Source organism: Brachycentrus maculatus, unplaced genomic scaffold, assembly GCF_059751285.1.
Source record: "Brachycentrus maculatus isolate JH-2025_06_01 unplaced genomic scaffold, ASM5975128v1 h1tg000736l, whole genome shotgun sequence".
NCBI lineage: Eukaryota > Metazoa > Arthropoda > Insecta > Trichoptera > Brachycentridae > Brachycentrus > Brachycentrus maculatus.
The window spans coordinates 24,199-45,390 of NW_028281467.1; the positions used below are offsets into that span (position 1 = coordinate 24,199).

Consider the following 21,192-nt stretch of genomic DNA (forward strand, 5'->3'; position numbering starts at 1 on the left):
CGTCTTGTTAGGTTAGGTACGATTGAAATATTCCTTATCATTCATCGTTCAATTTTACACAAAGTGAACGATGAATGTTATATTTCATACCACAAAGTTAACAATACTTTTAATATACAAAATATAAGTTAGGTAAGACAATTGGTTCGCCTTGTTAGGGCATTACAAAAGTACTGTACAGTAATGTACATTTAAAAATTAAATTGAATGCAGTTGAAAAGCAATTTCTTTGACGAATATGCGCCAAAACGATTTATGATATCGCTCACTCTTTTCAAGAACGTCATAAATCAAAAAACATGATTTTTCAGGAGAACGTTTTTAAAGTTTAAAAATATAACACAAAGTATTAAAAATAAATATCAAGCCACTTATTGAATGCCACAGATCTTTTTAGGTAAAACCTGAAGGTTTTTTCTCCATTTGAAAAATATTTAGTTTATTTAAAAAAATAATAAAATAATACATTTTCTTCAAAATGTAAAAACAACATTTTCTGTCCTGTAGCGGGTAAATATTAACTTTAAAATATGCCTCTTTTGCTTGGATATAGTACATTTTCTGGGCATTCCAAAAACATGCTCAACTGAAAATTGTCGATTTTTTAATTATGACGTTCTTGAAAGGAGTGAGCGATATGTAGGTGTTCGAATGGTGATAGTGCAAGGAAAAAGTGGTATTTACCAAGTTATATTTAAATTTAATAAAAAATAAATACAACACGTTTTAATTTTTGTCTTCTGATGATAATAGCTGTACTTCTGGAAACTATTCATGTTTATATTAATAATTTTATATGAATAACTCAAAAGCGGTTTATTTTTATATTTAAATTTTCATTTTTCTCCATAAAGCTAATGAAAATAAATGAATAATAAAACTGAATTATGAAAATCATGTTGATTTTTATGTTCTTCTTCTTCTGTCTGACGTCGACTATCACTTGAAACTAATTGTCCTTGCCTTGGGCAGCTCCAAACAGCCTCTCGACGGTCCTGATCCCCGTCCGATCTCGTATATTCCGGAGCCTGTCTTCTGTCTTCTGCCTTCACCGGTGTTTATGTTATTTTAAAATTTTCGCTGTTTTGAATTGTAATTAATTTATCGTTTTTCTATCTTTTCAGAGTCCGCTCTTCGATGAAATAGAACTGATCGATCCCAGCTTCGCCGAATGCAGCATCAAGAACGTCAACCACAGCTTTCAGGTGCGTCTTATTTTTATTTTTCGTTCATTAAAAATGTGAAACATTTGTGTTTTTTATTATTTATACAAATATTTCAATTTCATACTATTTCTGTGAGCCTAAGCGGCTCATTATTAGAAATAGGTATCAAATTGTGGTAGAGTGGATTCCAACCGAGAACTCCGACTTAAGAGTCCGCGACACTTACCACGGGACCACAAGCCGAAACATTATATACATACAATTATATATATATATATATATATACAACATTTTGAGTGTGTCCAAATACTTGTTCACAAAATCTGGATTATCTCCAATTACAGCAGTTATTTTCATATTATTTTTTGATATCTCATCAAAGATGAAGAAGAATATGGAAGTCTGGGCATTTACGGGGCTTACGATGTGTGTGATTATAATCCAGGATTCGGATCTCACATACTAATATAAGAGTTTCTGCTTAATAAAAAGCTTCTTTACATCTCACCAATAGATGTCTCTAGTGAAGTTCTAGTGATTCATGAACAAGGTCTCTAAATTGGTTCACATATATATAGAACTTCTAAGAATTTGAGTAGTGTGGTTGTCAATAATGGGTAGAATTGGTGAATGTTACACGTGTGTAAAGTGATCACTTAAACCAGCCTATGACGTTCGTAAGCCCCGTAAATGCCCAGACTTCCATATTCTTCTTCATCTTTGATGAGATATCAAAAAAAAAAAAAAAAACAATTATATATATATATATATATATATATATATATATATATATATATATATATATATATATATATATACATATATATATATACATATATTTTCCTAAATTTTGATGGAGCTTACAGCTGCAAGCCATAACACAGTTAGCTTAACTATTTTCTTTTAAAACGCAATCGGTTTCCAACACCCATTCGTGAATTTTCCATCTAGAGAATGGATATTGTGTAGGGTCCTGTTGGGAAATGGTCTGGTCCGATCGCAAAGTGAAATGTTTGCAGTTTCCTCTCGCAAAGCCATAATTCGCTACAAAGAGGTGGAATAAAAGCGCTGCGGGGGAAAGTTGGCTGAACTGAAAGCGTTGTTGTTTTATCACATTCGGAACGGAAAATTGTAAAACCTTTCAGACATTCCCCCGAAGCACGGGAAAGGGAGTCATTTCTAATAAAGATAATAGTTGGAACATGTAATCCGTTTCGTAAATGTTTTATCGATGACTCACAGTCAACATTTTTAATAATAAATAATAAAACCCTTATCCGCACCCCAATGGTGCATAGGGCACTGCGTCATATAAACGCAGTGTTATCTTGATCGTTTACACATGAAGGAAAGGTGATCAGCCCTCCGCTTCAGGTACCAGTCCAGGGTAATATTGAATAAATATGATAGTGAAAAAATCACTTACATTTATTTTACCCCCCTTGGGAATCGAACCCGGGACCTCCAGAACGGTAGCCGAGCGTGCTGACCATTACACTACGGAGGCGGACAAATGCATTTTTAGCGTGTCCAAATACTTGTTCATGAATCTGGAATATCTCCAATTAGGAGTTTTTTTTTTATTTTAATATATTTTGACATCTCATCATAGATGACGAAGAATATAGAAGTCTCTTCCATCTTCCCTTTCTTCTTCTTTGTCTCTATTGAGATATCAAAAAAATAACATTTTTTAAATGTTTTTATCGATTTCAATTTTCAATTTTCAATTTTCAATTTCAATTTCAATTTCAATTCAATTGTTATATCACTCACTCCTTTCAACAACGTCATATATCAAAAATCGACAATTTTCAGTTGTGCATGTTTTCGGCATGCCCTGAAAATATAATATATACCAGCAAAAGCTGCATATTTTTACCTTAATATTTACCCGCTACAGGGCAAAAAGTGATATTTTTGCATTTTGAGGAAAAGGTATTGTTTAATTATTTTTTCAAATATACTCAATATTTTTTAAATGGAGAAAATACATTCAGGTTTTCCTAAAAAGATCTGTTGCACAGTAAAAAGTTTAATAAGTGGCTTGATATTTATTTTTAATACATTGTTATATATTTTTAAACATCAAAAACGATCTCCTGAAAAATCAAGTTTTTTTATATAAGTATATGATGTTGAAAGGAGTGATCGATATAATATTACATCCATTTTCCTTGCAAATAATCGATATATTATTTACTAATTTGGCTTTAACTTTGTGGAATGACGTGTTGATTATCCACACTTAATTTTGTATAGGGCTCTGCATCGTATTGACGCAGTGTTATCATGATCGTTAACTGCATGAAGGCAAGGTGATCACACCTGCGCTGCAGGAACCAGTCCGGGGTAATATTAGATAAATATTAGAGTGTAAAATCACTCATATTTATTTTAACCCCCTCCCCTGGGAATCGAACCCGGTACCTCCAGTACGGTAGCTAAACACGGTTACTATTATACCACGGAGGTGCAAAAATTATATAATACAATTTAACCTTAGTGGAATCTCTGAACGAGCATAATTCGTTCCAGAATCTTAGTCGCTAAACGAAACTTTATTTTTGACTGGGGCGTAAAGCCCGGCAGGCGACAGGCCCAATCTCTTTTAACTCGTTATACGAAATGGTGCTCGTCAAGGGAGCAACTTATTCACTTTTTTATGCTCGCTATGCGAATTACTCGTTATAGGAGGTTCTACTGTAGATAGCAGCTGTAATGGTCACACTCTCCCATTCTACTCGTATCTCTTAGAATCCATCAAAACACTATATTTCAATCACCATTCTGTTCTCAATTCGTATAACATATACCTGCTACCGCTATGTTGAACATTATCTCATTGGATATTAATATGTTCCATGTGTCTGAAGGAGTTTTCCGAAGTTGGATTCTTCTACACCTTTAGCAATAGTATTCTTACTTATTTATTTTTGTACAAAAATGTTAATAAAATTAGTATATAACCACTCACCGAGATTTTTACGTCTACCGGTTTCGAGACGTACCCGTCTCTTCGTCAGGACAATCACTAACACAGCATGCAAACAATTCTACCCTTCACCACCATAGCACCATTTACACACACAAAACTACACAAAATCTCTAACACATGCGATTTTTGGTCGACCCGATGTGCATGTTGGTCTTATAAAAATAAATAAGTTAAAATGACTTACCACAAAGTTAATAATATTGAGAATATAATAGTATTCTTGCTTATTTTCTATTTTTGTTAATGTATACGATTTAAACTTAAGTTTTTAATGTGCTTATTACCTATAAATAAAATAATTTGAATTGAATTTGAAAACAGTATAGTATAATAGTACTCTTTTACCATTTTTTTGTTTCTAGTAATATTTTTTAAAGTCATATCTTTCTGCTTGAAATGTCTGCCTCAAAAATTCATTCATTTCTCGTATTTCTATTTCATTATCTTCAGTCTGCGGTGGTTCGGCTCTCTTACTGTTTCTTCTTTCCCCTCCCCATTCGCTATTTTCCAGACATCTCTTCTTTTATCTCCACGTTCATCGCGAATATATTGAATCCACGAACAATGTTCAAACGACGTCTTAAAGCATTTGGAGACGCTATTCAAGGACATTCCATCGTGTCATTATTTTTATTAAGCTGTTCCATCATCCAAAAATTACACGTTATCTGAATGCGGGTACTTAAAAAACCCCAGTTCATATTTGTATGGAAATCGTAGTACGCAGCTCGCAGCATAGTCATGATGAGTCATAGGTGATACGTCCATTCCAATCCGCCGTCAAGCGTCGACTGAATGCGACTATAAGTAAAGCGAGAGGCCGGAAAAGGGATCAAAGTAAATCATAGTTGTCTAGTTGTCTCGCTCTTTCCTTATGATAATACCACACATTTATTAGAGTTAATAAGAAAATTTTATATTCTGCAGGTGATAACGCCCTGCCGGTCGCTGGTGCTCTGTGCCGAGACTAGACGGGATATGGAGGAGTGGCTCTCCGCCCTCAAGGGGGCCTCTCCGGGCGGGCAGCCCGACATGCTTACGGGGGACCATCACTGGTGAGTACAGATTACATGTGGATGGAAAGACAGGTTGTCCAAGTCGTTTACGTCAAGCTTCTTCTCCTTCTTACTCCTCATTACTGAGGGTTGTGACCCTTGTCGAAGCAATGACTCGCACACAAGTTTTATATAATTTTAATTATGCTGCCGATCTTTATGTCAGCGTTTTTCCATGTAGAATTTTTCAGGCATCCTGAAATGACTGCAGCCTTGTTAATTTCCACCATCACTTTACATCGCAGATCCGTTTGACCACATAGGTCTACTTTATTCGAACTGTCTGATATGTTAAATGAAAATTACTGACTTCGCCCTTAAAGGTGTTACAATGAGATAAGTTTAAAAAAATAAGTGTGATATTCTTCTCCGTCTTACTTCTCATTACTGAGGGTTGTGGCCCTTGTGGAAGCAATGACTCTTCTCCAGGCTACCAATCACAACCAGTCGTTCAAGGCTATTCTCAATGCCATGCTCAACGAATCCAAAGAACTGAAGAATCCGTCGCGTACAGAAGATGAGCTGAAAGCATATGATTGATATGGTCATCAACAAGAATGTATTCCAAAGAACAAGAGTTGATAGACAGTTGCTGACTGATTTCAAGGTCCAGAAGGTGTCCTATCTACGGCAAGTGCTTACAGGAAAGAAGTACGAGAATTGCACCTAGTCAAAAACGCATATTAGAAGGTTGATGAGGTGTGGGCAGAAGGCAGATCTCCTGGCTCCGGAATAAAAAGATTGAATGGGGATCAGGACCGTCGAGACCCTATTTAGAGCTGCCCAAGACAAGGACAATTACTCTAAAGTGAGAGTCGACTAAGAGAGGCCTGACATGACAGGCACAGAAAAAGCAGACAATAAGCCATTGTCACTTACCACGCTTGTTAGATGGGCCACGGTATAAAGTGTATTTCTTCATCATATTTGTTTATTGAACTCTCCATAAAACCGGTTTACAACGAGTCAGATCATGGTTTATAACACTCACTCGATTACATGTCGAAGTATAATAAACCAAATCCACAAGGTATGTATGCGGTTTACGACCAATAAACACACACATTCGTTCCAATCTTTCTAAAATAGTCGGAATGTCTTCACACAGATGGCGCTAGATTGTCATGCACCAATTTACCCCTTGTACTCTGTTTAAAGAGCTTTAAAAGTGCTCAAAGCTCTCTCGGGCGAGCTCTCTCGAGAATTTACACCCTCGAATAAAGTCACCCCTTTCGACGACATATTTTCAGCCCCGCCTGGCGCAACCTTAATTTCGAAAGCACCGGGTGAAATGAGCAAATAAACATTTTTTTAGATCATTTACAAACCTTATTCAATATCAACCTTCATGACATTCTTCAACTTTTTTACTTTAAACTGTTTACTTTTTAACCAAAATTACTATTATTATTTATATATATATATATATATATATATATATATATATATATATATATATATATATATATATATATATATATATATATATATATATATATATATATATATATATATATATATATATATATATATATATATATATATATATATATATATAATATATATATATATATGTATATATATATATATATATATATACATATATATATATATATATATATATATATATATATATATATATATATATATATATATATATATATATATATATATATATATATATATATATATATATATATATATATATATATATATATATATATATATATATATATATATATATATATATATATATATACATATATATATATATATATATATATATATATATATATATATATATACATATAAATATATATTTATATTCATATATGTATATATATATATATATATATACATATAAATATATATTTATATATATATATATATATATATATATATATATATATATATATATATATATATATATATATATATATATATATATATATATATATATATATATATATATATATATATATATATATATATATATATATATATATATATATATATATATATATATATATATATATACATATAAATATATATTTATATTCATATATGTATATATATATATATATATATATATATATATATATATATATATATATATATATATATATACATATAAATATATATTTATATTCATATATGTATATATATATATATATATATATATATATATATATATATATATATATATATATATATATATATATATATATATATATAAACATATAAATATATATTTATATATATATATATATATATATATATATATATATATATATATATATCAACATCAGATTTTTATATGTACGTACGTCTTCTAAGCTTATCACGAGAGTTGAAAACATCTGTAGTTCACGAAACTAGTCGTGTTTACAATAATAAATTAAAAAGCAGTCTTAAACAAGTATTCTATTTTTATATCTTAATCATCTCCCACGGAGTTTATGCCAAATCAATAAATTATACATACAGAGGTGACATAATTCTTTTATATTTTGTACACGAGAATTTGAATATACTCAAAATACTGTCAATAATAACACATTTAATTAGAAGCGGTATTTTTCCTTCGTTTATTTTCATGTTTATTTTATGCGAAGTATAAAAATAACCAAGCGTTTTTCCGAAAATAAATCGCGAAATCGTTTTTTTGTCATTTGAATACCGTGTGGAAATATGTCGCATTCGTCATATTTTTTCCTTTCAGTATTTTCGATTCAGATTGTGTTGTTCTTCCACTTGACTTGCTTTTCCATTTGAATTTTTGTTGATTCATTATTTACAAATATTTCCATCGAGTTTTTATAAACAAAATATAAAAATATATTTATATAAATATATAAAAATAACACTCCTTTCAACAACGTCATTTATCAAAAAACTAGATTTTTCAGGAGATCGATTTTAAAGTTTAAGAATATAATAAAACGTATTAAAAATAAATATCAAGGTACTTATTCAACCTTTTACTGTGCAACAGATCTTTTTAGTTAAAACCTGAAGGTTTTTTCTCCATTCGAAAAATATTATTATTTAAAAAAATAATTAAATAATACATTTTCTTAAAAAGGCAATAAAAAACACTTCTCTGTAGCGGGTACATATTAAGTTAAAAATATAATACATTTTATTTAGTATAATAGTACATTTTCTGGGCCTTTCGAAAACATGCACAACTGGAAATTGACGGTTTTTTATTTATGACGTTGTTGAAAGGAGTGAGCGATATATGAAAGCTTGTCCACCTTCGTAGTATAATGATCAACACACTCGGGGGTTTCTGTTGCCGTTCTGGAGGTCCCGGGTTCGATTTCCAAAGGGGGGGTTAAATAAATATTATTGATTTTTCCAATCTAATTTTTATTCAAGATAACCCTGGACTGGTACCTGAAGCGGAGGGCCTTTCGTTCATGTGTTAACGATCAAAATAACACTGCGTTTATATGATGTTGTGCCCTATGCACCATTGGGGTGTGAATAAGGGTTTGAAGATGTATTTATAAATATATATAAATTTCTTTGAAAAATCCAAATTCATATATTTTTTTTTTTTACAAATTACATACTTAACTATTTTTTTATTTATTTAACATCTTCTTACATATATTACATCTTTTACATCTTTTACATCTTCCTTGTGTGAAGTGAAGTCCTTGAGTGATTTGGTCATCCATCCATTAATTATTCATAGCAGATCTCGCGAGGGTTGACTGGAGTCGGGATCCTTACTCGTACAAAAGGTGGAAAAAGGATCCTGAAGAAATTACCATTTCAATGGCTTAAATGCCAAAAAGCTTGCCTGAAAAGCCAACCTTCGCTTCCTATATACATTGGAACCTCCATATAAGAATTTTTTGGAATCCTCGTTAACTCTTTGTAGCATTCAATGAAAAATATACCTCTCAATAACTAATATGCACACAAACCTTGACGTAATGATTGGTATTATGTACAAAGTCTTGATATCAATCTTTGCGAGGTCTTTGCGAATCTCATCCCTTTCCTTTTCAGTTGGATGCATCGTACAAATTGTGGTGACTTAAGTGTTTATATATTAACTTATGAATATAATATGTTTTGAAAAAATAAATAAAAAATAAATAAATAAATAAGGGGGGGGGGGTCTCCAAGGTCAATCAGTGTTAAAACAGAAATATAGAGTATATCCACTATCGAGTACGTATAGGCTTTAAAACCGCCTAAGAAGGGCCATGATAAGCAGTGTTGCGCCATGATAAGCAGTGTTGCATAAGCCGTATATATATATATATATATATATATATATATATATATATATATATATATATATATATATATATATATATATATATATATATATATATATATATATATATATATATATATGCATACAGATATATAATATTCCCGATGAGTAATTTCTATTTCTCATTATGGGACATGGGATTAAGGTTAACAAGACTGGAACACAAATAACAAAGTTACAAAAAAGATTTTTTGTTAAATAACCAAAACTTTTAAAACCATGGAAAAATATAATAACAGGTATAATAAATAGGCATAAGAAGCATATTTATTCTATTAAAAATAAACAAATAAAAAATGTATATAAAATGAAGTACACGACGGCTATTTTACTGGAGAATTCAGACCTCTTTACTGGGTATGAATATGAACACCTCCCTACCAGCACTGAAAACTTTCTAAAGGAATCAGTTTTCATCGTAGAAAAAATAAATTCAATACGTCTGATTTATTTCGATACAATTATTCTTCTTTTCATCCGCAAAGACCTTCTCGTCTTTCATTATTTCATTACTTTTTCATCTATTCATTTTTTCAAGTGCCGCTCGATCTTCGTAATATAAAAATCTCTTTAGACCTATTCCCATATTGTTTGTACCCAATTCATTATTCCATCCGTATTCAATTTTCTTTTCTCATCCATTTTTTTCATTATCCATATTGTGCAACGTCTGCGAACCGATTTCAAATATTGTTTTGTTCGAATACTACCTTTATTTTGAATAGGACTTTCACATTCTACTTTAAGTAATGTTTATTGGACTACCACTTTCTACTTTAAGTAACGTTTATTGGACTTCCACTTTCTACTTTGAGTAACGTTTATTGGACTTCCTCTAGGTACGCCACGTCGCACGCCCGTCCGACGTACTGCAACGTGTGTCGCGAGGCCCTGCATGGTGTCCCGCCTCACGGCCTGTCGTGCGAGGTGTGCAAGTGCAAGGCGCACAAGCGCTGCGCTGCGCGAGCGCCCCCCAACTGCAAGTGGACCACGCTGGCCTCCGTCGGCTCCGACATCATCGAGGACGGAGAGGGGGTAAGTCTCTGAAACTTATAAAGAAAATCGTTTTATACGTTGGGTGTGAAGTACGCGCTACACGCGTAAATTAAAAAAAAAATCGTGAAATACGCGCTAGGCGCGTATGCCTAAAAACGATGAGTCTGGTTTCAAAGCATCATTAAATAAAATCGTTGGCGATGACATATGCGCCACATTAATTTAACGTTTCCCCTGATATGGAATACGCGCTAGGCGCGTATGCCTAGGTCAGCTTTAGTCAACAGTTGATCTGATGATGGATTGGTTATTCTGACACCGGTAGTCATGTTTTAAAGTGGTATTACATTGCATGTCGGGTTGTGGTCCCGTGGTTAGTGTCGCGGACTCTTAAGTCAGAGTTTCTCAGTTCAAACCTACTCTACTACAATTTGATACCTATTTCTAATAGTGAGCCGCTTAGGCTAACAGATATAGTATGAAATTGAAATATTTGTGTATTTAATAAACAAACACAAATATTTATCTTTAAAATTAAAAATAAAATTGCGAGTGCTGTAGTCCCCACGACAACTCGTGTTTATATTCGATTGTCTCAAAGCGAGTATAAACAAGAGCTGCGCGTGAATGCAACACGCAAATAGAACGGTTTGTACTAATATCTGATTAGAAATTTCATATTTTAATCATAGTTTAGCGTTTTGCGAATTGCTATTTGGTCAGCATCTCGATTGTTCGCAATATATTGAACGCAGTGAACGTTTGAAAGAAAGAAATTGTCTTATCCCAAGTATTTAGTCATCAGATTCAATTGATCTTGGAATTTTGATTGAAATGGCATTTTATCAATCAAATCGAAGGCCCTTACAAAGCTCCGTTGTTCTTTGAAGCGGTTTTTTCTTTATTGCGTTTTTTTATTACGATTATTTATTTCAACGAATCCTAAATCTCTCTTTTAATCTAAATTAATTAATTATTTTTCTCTTCCTGGCAGTGCTATACTATATATATATATATATATATATATATATATATATATATATATATATATATATATATATATATATATATATATATATATATATATATATATATATATATATATATATATATATATATATATATATATATATATATATATATATATATATATATATATATATATATATATATATATATATATATATATATATATATATATATATATATATATATATATATATATATATATATATATATATATATATATATATATATATATATATATATATATATATATATATATATATATATATATATATATATATATATATATATATATATATATATATATATTTATATATATTTATATATATATATATTTCTTGGTTGAATTCGCAAAAAAAACGTCATCGGCCCACCCTAATATGTATGTAGGTATATATATTTATAAATATATTCTTATTTTTTAAGCTTCTTACTTAGAAAAAAAATCCTTTAACCACCCTCATTCATTCCTCTCCTTTCCTTCTCCTTTCTGCTAAACCTATTATTTTATATCATACCATTTTTTTTCAATCTCTGAACGTTTTTCAATAGTTTTATAACATAAATGTGGAATTGTTTAATTGGTTTTTTTTTTAACGTAACTATTTTTGTTAATGTAATGTAATGTTTTTTATTGTTAATGTAACTATTGTTCATAATATCTTTTTTTATATGTAAACTGTACAATTCCCGAACAAATAATATAAAATAAAATATTTAAAAAATTTAAAATTAAGAAAAATAAAATAAAATATATACATATATATATATATATATATATATATATATATATATATATATATATATATATATATATATATATATATATATATATATATATATATATATATATATATATATATATATATATATATGTATATATTTATATATGTATATGTATATATATATATATATATATATATATATATATATATATATATATATATATATATATATATATATATATATATATATATATACATATACATATATAAATATGTATATATTTATATATGTATATGTATATATATATATATATTTATATATATATATATATATATATATATATATATATATATATATATATATATATATAAATATATATATATATATATATATATATATATATGTATATATGTATATATATATATGTGTGTGTTTGTATGTATATACAAAATAAACATTTTTCTGATTTTCATTTATGGTATTACATTAAAAAAATCGCCCCAAATAACGTCCCTTGCGTATTTCATAATCAAATATTATTTGAGGCAAATTCAAATACGAATTCTGAATCAATCTCACCCATGTTCAATCGAAGAATATCAATTAATACATTTGTATATTAATTTGTTTTTTTTTTTTCAGCGTTTTTAATTTATCATACCCACCCATTAGTAAAATCGGGCGTAAATTACCATATTTCATGAGAATTTTTCCTCCCTTTTAAAGCGCACATAAACGCCCCTCCCTAATTAGCTAATGAACTATTAGAAGGTAATCAGGCATTCAATTCAGAGTCGAGAATTAGCGTCGGGCGATTGCGCCTCCAAGGTAATTCTCTGGTCATTAAAATGGCATTAAAAATAGCACAATTACGGCTAATTGCAATTTGAAACTGTTTTCAGTTTGTTCTTTTAATTAAAACGATGTCGGGAGATGTAATTATCAGCTGCGAAAAAAAGTATTTAAAGAATTAATTTATCAAGTATATATTTACTTTTTTTCTTTTTTAATTTGTTTATATTATACAACATAATAATAAAAAAATATATATATAAAATATAAATACAAAAAAAAAATGTATTAATTTAAAATCAAACACAGATTTTTTTAGTCAACTAAGTTGTATTTTACTAACTAAAACACATAAAAAAAATTGTATTGTGACAATTGTTTCGCCTTGTTAGGGCATCATCAAGCGAATGTGAATATCAAATGTACTACGGTCCTTATGTAGCTATACAATTCTAAGTGACAGTTTTAACATGTGCAGCAATAATTTATGGGAGACAACAGTAGCCGCTTCCCCGCAGGGCAGGCAGAGAGAATCGAACCCCACACCACTCTGTCTTTGCAAACATTCTTCGCCTCTTCTACTTTCATGCATCTCCTCATACATACCCTTATATTTATTTTCTAGGAAAAAAAAGAATTTATTGACATGGCAATTTTTTTAGAGAATTAATGTTCTAAAGCTAAATACAACTGTTGGTAATATTATTTTTAAGAATTTATATTAAGTTTTTAAGAATAAATTTAGTTTAACGATTTTCGTCAATTTCGTAAATTTAGTTTTAAAAGTTAATTCAATTTTATGTGTGGCGGGTATTTAATTCTGTTTGAATAATCCCTGTTATTGCTTTAATAACGGATTATTGAATCCAGTCTTAAAATTTACATTTTTGCCAGTATTACCTTTAAAATCAAATATTCCTTCTGTCATCCACAATTTTTGTTGTTGTTGATATATCGCTTACTCCTTTCAACAACGTCATATATAAAAAAACTAGATTTTTCAGGAGATCGATTTAAAAGTTTAAGAATATAATGAAACGTATTAAAAATATAAATCAAGCCGCTTATTGAACTTTTTACTGTGCAACAGATCTTTTTAACTTGAAGGTTTTTTCTCCATTTGAAAAATATTTAGTTTATTTAAAAAAATTATTAAACAATACCTTTTCTACAAAATGCAAAAACAACACTTTCTGCCCTGTAGCGGGTAAATATAAATTTTAAAATATGCCTCTTTTTCTGGGATATAGTACATTTTCTGGACATTCTGAAAACATGTACACACAACTGAAAATTAACGATTTTTGATTTACGACGTTCTTGAAAGGAGTGAGTGACATGTATAAAGTGATCACTTAACCAGCCTTAGACAGGTCGTAAGTCCAGTATATACCCAGACTCAAAAACTTTTCTTCATCTGCGTTAAGATGTCAAAAATTTAATATATTATTCTCTCGTATTATTGCACATTCCGAAAACATGCACAACTGAAAATTAACGATTTTTGATTTACGACGTTCTTGAAAGGAGTGAGCGATATATGGTATGTAGTTTTTTTTACGCGTTATATGAAATTTTGTTCGTACGATATCACAAGTCTTTCCAATACGCACAGAGCATTTTTTCTCCATTCCGCTTCCCAGTTTTCTTTTAATATAAATGTATTTATCAGATCTTTATATATACGTTTGTTATATGTAATACTTTATATTACTTTATTTTGTCCGCCTCCGTAGTGTAATGGTCAGCGCGCTCGGCTACCGTTCTGGAGGTCCCGGGTTCGAATCCCAAGGGGGGTAAAATAAATATAAGTGATTTTTTCACTGCCATATTTATTCAATATTACCCTGGACTGGTACCTGAAGCGGAGGGCTGATCACCTTTCCTTCATGTGTAAACGATCAAGATAACACTGCGTTTATATGACGCAGTGCCCTATGCACCATTGGGGTGCGGATAAGGGTTTTTATTTATTATTATTAGTTTTTTCTACGCGTTATATGAAATTTTGTTCGTACGATATCACAAGTCTTCCCAATACGCTCAGAGCATTTTTTCTCCATTCCTCTTCCCAGTTTTCTTTTAATATAAATGTATTTATCAGATCTTTATTTATACGAGACGGTGAATGTCTTTCCAGGCCTCCCCAATTCAAGATGTTTGTGTAAACAATGTGAATAGTAATGAGAAGAGGTACGTAAAGTAAAACATCCAAAGGTCAGGGGCTCTGCTACGTAAATAAATAAGGGCTGCAGTAGGACGGCGGTCTGTGAGGAAACCAACCCTTTTAAATAACCGAACGCGTATGATATTTTCTCATTCATTTTTTATCCACATCGAGAAACACATTAACGGTGAACGAAATGTTGGCAAGTAGGATTTTCTATATGTCATGGTATTGATCTTGTACATTCACATACAGTTATGTACTTACTTGAAAGTAGTCAGGTCAGGAGTCTGAATAATCGGCGTATATGTATGAACGTGAAAGAGACGTAGATGGTGTGCTAAGATAGTGAGTGAGTCTAAATATTTGTTCACAAAATCTGGATTATCTCCAATTACAGGAGTTATTTTGATATTACTTTTTGACATCTCATCAAAGATGAAGTAGAATATGGAAGTCATGCTCGGCTACCGTTCTGGAGGTCCCGGGTTCGATTCCCAGGGGGGTTTAATAAATATAAGTGATTTTTTCACTCTAATATTTATTCAATATTACCCTGGACTGGCACCTGAAGCGGAGGGCTGATCACCTTTTCTTCGTGTGTTAACGATCAAGATAACACTGTGTTTGTATAATGCAGTACCCTATGCATCATTGGGGTGCAGATAATGGTTTGAATTGAAAAAATATATACTACTACCAACATCACGCCGTTTCCCCGCAGGTAGAAAGGATGGAACGCCACACTCTTCTGTCCTGACATACACTCCTTGCCTCCTTCACATCGAAACATCTAGTCATACATGCCCTCCAATTACGCAGACTTTTGACACCATCAGATTTTAGTTTCTGATTGATCTGATCGTGCCAAGTCTTTTTCGGTCGTCCTCGTTCTGTTTTCCCGCTTACATTCGTCACATATATTTTCTTAGTCATTCTCTCGTTATCCATTCGCTCCAACATGATTTCGAAAATAAACTTATTTCTTTCAATACAAAAATGGCGTCTTAAGCAAATAATTCAATTACATCAAATGTTACCTGGGTTTAAAGAAAAATTAGTTGCGATTTATCGAATACTGGGCCTTAAATCGAGGTATCATTCATAGTTGTAACGTAAGAGGACGTAATAATTATTATCTGTTGTATTTTTAAATTAAAAATAAAGAAAAACATAACTGTAAAGCTGTAAAAAATATTTTTACAGTACTCGCCCAGTGGTTGGCGTGTTATAATATTTTATTCCCCTTCTATTAGTACGTTTAATGAAAAATATAATTTCGCTGAATTTGTCTTTGTCCACTGGGGTTAAGAACCCTCTTTTAGAAGCGTCATTCCCTAAAAGGTTTATAATGTCGCATCTGGTGTCCTTAGAATGACAAGGTTCCAAGAAACGAAATTTTCTAAAATGAATTATTCACGCGAAAATGTTCCTTTTAGTACCGTAATACGTTTCGTCCGGGGAATTTTTTTTGAGTAGGTACTTCACAAAACACTAGTCTGTCAGGATTTCGTATGGTATTTTAAGAAATATATATTTATACATATATAATAAAAATAAATAATAAAACCCTTATCCGCACCCCAATGGTGCGTAGGGCACTTAATAAATATTACAGTGAAAAAATCACTAATATTTATTTGACGGTAGCCGAGCGTGCTGACCATTACATTACGGAGGCGGACAATATATATATATATATATATATATATATATATATATATATATATATATATATATATATATATATATATATATATATATATATATATATATATATATATATATATATATATATATATATATATATATATATATATATATATATATATATATATATATATATATATATATATATATATATATATATATATATATATATATATATATATATATATATATATATATATATATATATATATATATATATATGTATATATAAATATATATATATATATATATATATATATATATATATATATATATATATATATATATATATATATATATATATAAATATATAAATATATATATATATATATATATATATATATATATATATATATATATATATATATATATATATATATATATATATATATATATATATATATATATATATATATATATATATATATATATATATATATATATATATATATATATATATATGTACATATATATATATATATATATATATATATATATTTATATATAAATATATATATATATATATATATATATATATATATATATATATATATATATATATATATATATATATATATATATATATATATATATATATATATATATATATATATATATATATATATATATATATATATATATATATATATATATATATATATATATATATATGTAAAGTAGAGTAAAAGAAGTGTCGGAAGACCTCAAAAACGATGGTCCGACGACATAGCAGCTGTGGGGGGTGGAAATAGGTAAACAAATTAAATTATGTTTTAATTTGTACCAGAAGATGAAAAAATCTGTAAGTTTTTGAAACTAGTCGTATATATAATTAAAGTGGTATATTCAAGTGTTTTATTTTAAAAAAATTATAAAAATGTCATTTCACAAAGTTAATGCCGAATCAATAAATAATAAAATTATTTCAATATTTAAATATTAAATTTTACTACGATTTCTTTCACGTACTTTTTTATTATTCTTGAATTACATATTTTTTAATTTGATCTCACGACCCCGGAAGTGGGTTCCTCTACACAATGTCTCATAGAACCGAACAGAAAACATAAGTTCAGGCATCTCTTGAACGATGCCTTTTGTCGAAAGTCCTTGAGAAAGTCCTCATTGTGAGCCTTAACTTATGCCACTTTGGCGAAATTATTTTCAATTAATTTTGTAAGCCTTCAGATAAATTTCAACCAACTTTTGTTTATTGTTCCCGAACGCTATTATGGCACACCATTTGCTACTTCAGCGGCAGTTTAATTTTATGGAAACGGGAGTATCGCTTGTGATCCTAGACTGAAAAAAAAACAGATTAAATTTTCAGGAAAAAAAATTAATAAAAGTGAGTACCTACTTTGAATTTATTTTTTTAATGTAAAGAGAAATATTTTTGTTTTTATTATTTACAAAGATACTTCAATTTCATTGTTGGGTTATATGTCCAAAATTAAACACAGTTATAAGATTGAATTCTACTTTTATTTTCATATATGATGTGTGACGCGTTTCTTCTTATTAAGACATTATCAAACACTCAATTTGAGTTTTTATATATATATATATATATATATATATATATATATATATATATATATATATATATATATATATATATATATATAAATATATATATACATATATATATGTATATATATATATATATATAAATATATATATAAATATATATATATGTTTATATATATATATATATATATATATATATATATATATGTTTATATATATATATATATATATATATATATATATATATATATATATATATACATATATATATATATATATATATATATATATATATATATATATATATATATATATATATATATATATATATATATATATATATATATATATATAATATATATATAACACTGTGTTTGTACAATATAATGCAGTGCCTTATGCACCATCAGGGTTCGGATAAGGGTTTGAAGAAGATTTTATCCACAACTTTGTCATGATGTTGTGAAATATAATTTAGTCATCCAGGACCACTATCGGCATGTTCCGTTTTATTTTATTTTATTTTATTTTTTCGGGAATTGTACAGCTTACATTTGAAAAAAATTATACAATAAACAATAGTTCCATTAACAATAATAAACATTACATTACATTAACGAAAAATAGTTATGTTAAAAAAAAGCAAATTAAACAATTCCACATTTATGTTATAAAACTATTAAAAACATTCAGAGATTTAAAAAAAAGGATTTGATATAAAATAAAAGACTTTAGTTAAAAGTTCGCAAATATTATATCGCTCACTCCTTTCAAGAACGTCATAAATAAAAAAAAAATGATTTTTCAGGAGAACGTTTTTAAAGTTCAAACATAAAATACAACGTATTAAAAATAAATATCAAGCCACTTATTTGACTTTTTACTGTGTAATAGATCTTTTTAGGTAAAACCTGAATATTTTTTCTCCATTTGAAAAATATTTAGTATATTTAAAAAAATAATTAAACAATACCTTTTCTTCAAAATGCAAAAATAACACTTTCTGCCCTGTAGCGGGTAAATATAAAGTTGAAAATATGCCACTTTTGCTGGGATATAGTACATTTTCTGGGCATTGCGAAAACATGCACAACTCAAAATTGACGATTTTTGATTTATGACGTTCTTGAAAGGAGTGAGCGATATGTATATTTGGTGTTCCTACACAGAATTTTGTCCTTACAAAAGGCGCGGCTTCCTTGTGAGTTTGTTGAATTCACGCTATGATAATTTTCTTTTCATTCCTTATCTCCGCAAATTGTGAGTTTATTGTCTCACCGGTTCCAAACGCGCGGAATGTATAAATTTATCTCACAAAGTGTATGAAGTAATCAAGATCTGTAACGAAAGGGAATCTCGCGAAAGTATAAATGATGGTCCATTCACCGGGAAATTCATGAAAATTCCCCTAAAATTTATTAATCGTTTAATTTTAATTTTTGATTAAATTTTTCTCGGTCATTCCGCATCATTTTCAAACACCGTATACGGTATTTTATCTATTTTTTCGACATTTACTTAGTGGTAAGATATGTTATGAAATTATAATAGATAACATTTGTTTTTTTTACCACTTGAGTTTATTTAAGACAGCTAGTTTCGGAAGCTAAGTTTCCAGATCTAAATGTATAATAATAATAATAATAAAACCCTTATCCGCACCCCAATGGTGCATAGGGCACTGCGTCATATAAACGCAGTGTTATCTTGATCGTTTACACATGAAGGAAAGGTGATCAGCCCTCCGCTTCAAGTACCAGTCCAGCGTAATATTGAATAAATATTACAGTGAAAAAATCACTCATATTTTTTCTTACCCCCCCCCTGGGAATCGAACCCGGGTCCTCCAGAACGGTAGCCGAGCGTGCTGACCTTTACACTACGGAGGCGGACAAAACATGTATACTAAAACATAGTAAATATTTTTTTGAATGTTTGTCAGTAAAAATAACATTAAGGAGTTTTCAAAACGTATTTATAATCATTTTTTTTTAAATCATATTTTCATATGGTGTAGGGAGTGTGTAGAAGTTTTTGGTTAGGGAATGTTATTAACTATGAGTATTTTAATAGTTTAGAATTTAACAAACCCTGATGATGACAAGGTTCTTGTCGAAACCGGTTAAAGTGTACTTATAAAAAAAGTGGTTAAAACAAAGTTGTTTAATTTTATAAAGTTTAATAAATAATTGTTCTATAAATAAGGAGAGGGGAAAGTTAGAGGGAGGGGGCTAGTCAAGGTATCGGAGTTTGAAAATAAAGGAAAAATGGAAAGCAACGGTGAAGAATTTTGAAATAATATATTATTTATTAAATTTTTTTTAGAATTTTTTTTTTTGTATTTCTAAATTTTGTTAATTATTCATAATTTGGCCTTTTTACCGTATACGGCATTTGAAAATGATGCGGAATGCATCGAATGTTGAGATGGTTTGGACATGTAGAACGAATGAGTGAGGAAAGAACGGTAAAACAAATTTATGAGGCGAATGTTAGTGGGAAAAGAAGCAGAGGAAGACCGAGAAAAACATGGCTCGATCAGGTATGCCAAATACTTGAAAGTGGTCAGGTTAGGAGTCGTAACAATCGGCGGGTATGTATGAGGAGATGCATGAACGTGGAAGAGGCGAAGAATGTTTGCAAGGACAGAGTGGTGTGGCGCTCTATTTTCTCTGCCTACCCCTGCGGGGAAGCGGCGTGATGGTTAGTTAGTTTTTTTTTTAGAT

At 29.3% G+C, this 21,192-nt stretch overlaps 1 protein-coding gene across 1 annotated transcript in view; it reads left to right on the forward strand.

Annotated features, from left to right (window-relative positions):
- Positions 1–1,124: 1,124 nt before the first annotated feature.
- The window catches only part of LOC148300369 (diacylglycerol kinase eta-like), a gene marked incomplete at its 5' end in the record, with an annotated part of 48,236 nt that continues 28,168 nt past the window's right edge, over positions 1,125–21,192 (forward strand). The window contains 3 exons of the mRNA XM_088274889.1: positions 1,125–1,205; positions 5,092–5,219; positions 10,359–10,554. Of these exons, the coding sequence (XP_088131015.1) occupies positions 1,125–1,205; positions 5,092–5,219; positions 10,359–10,554 (405 nt within the window). The remainder of the gene's footprint in view (positions 1,206–5,091; positions 5,220–10,358; positions 10,555–21,192) is intronic.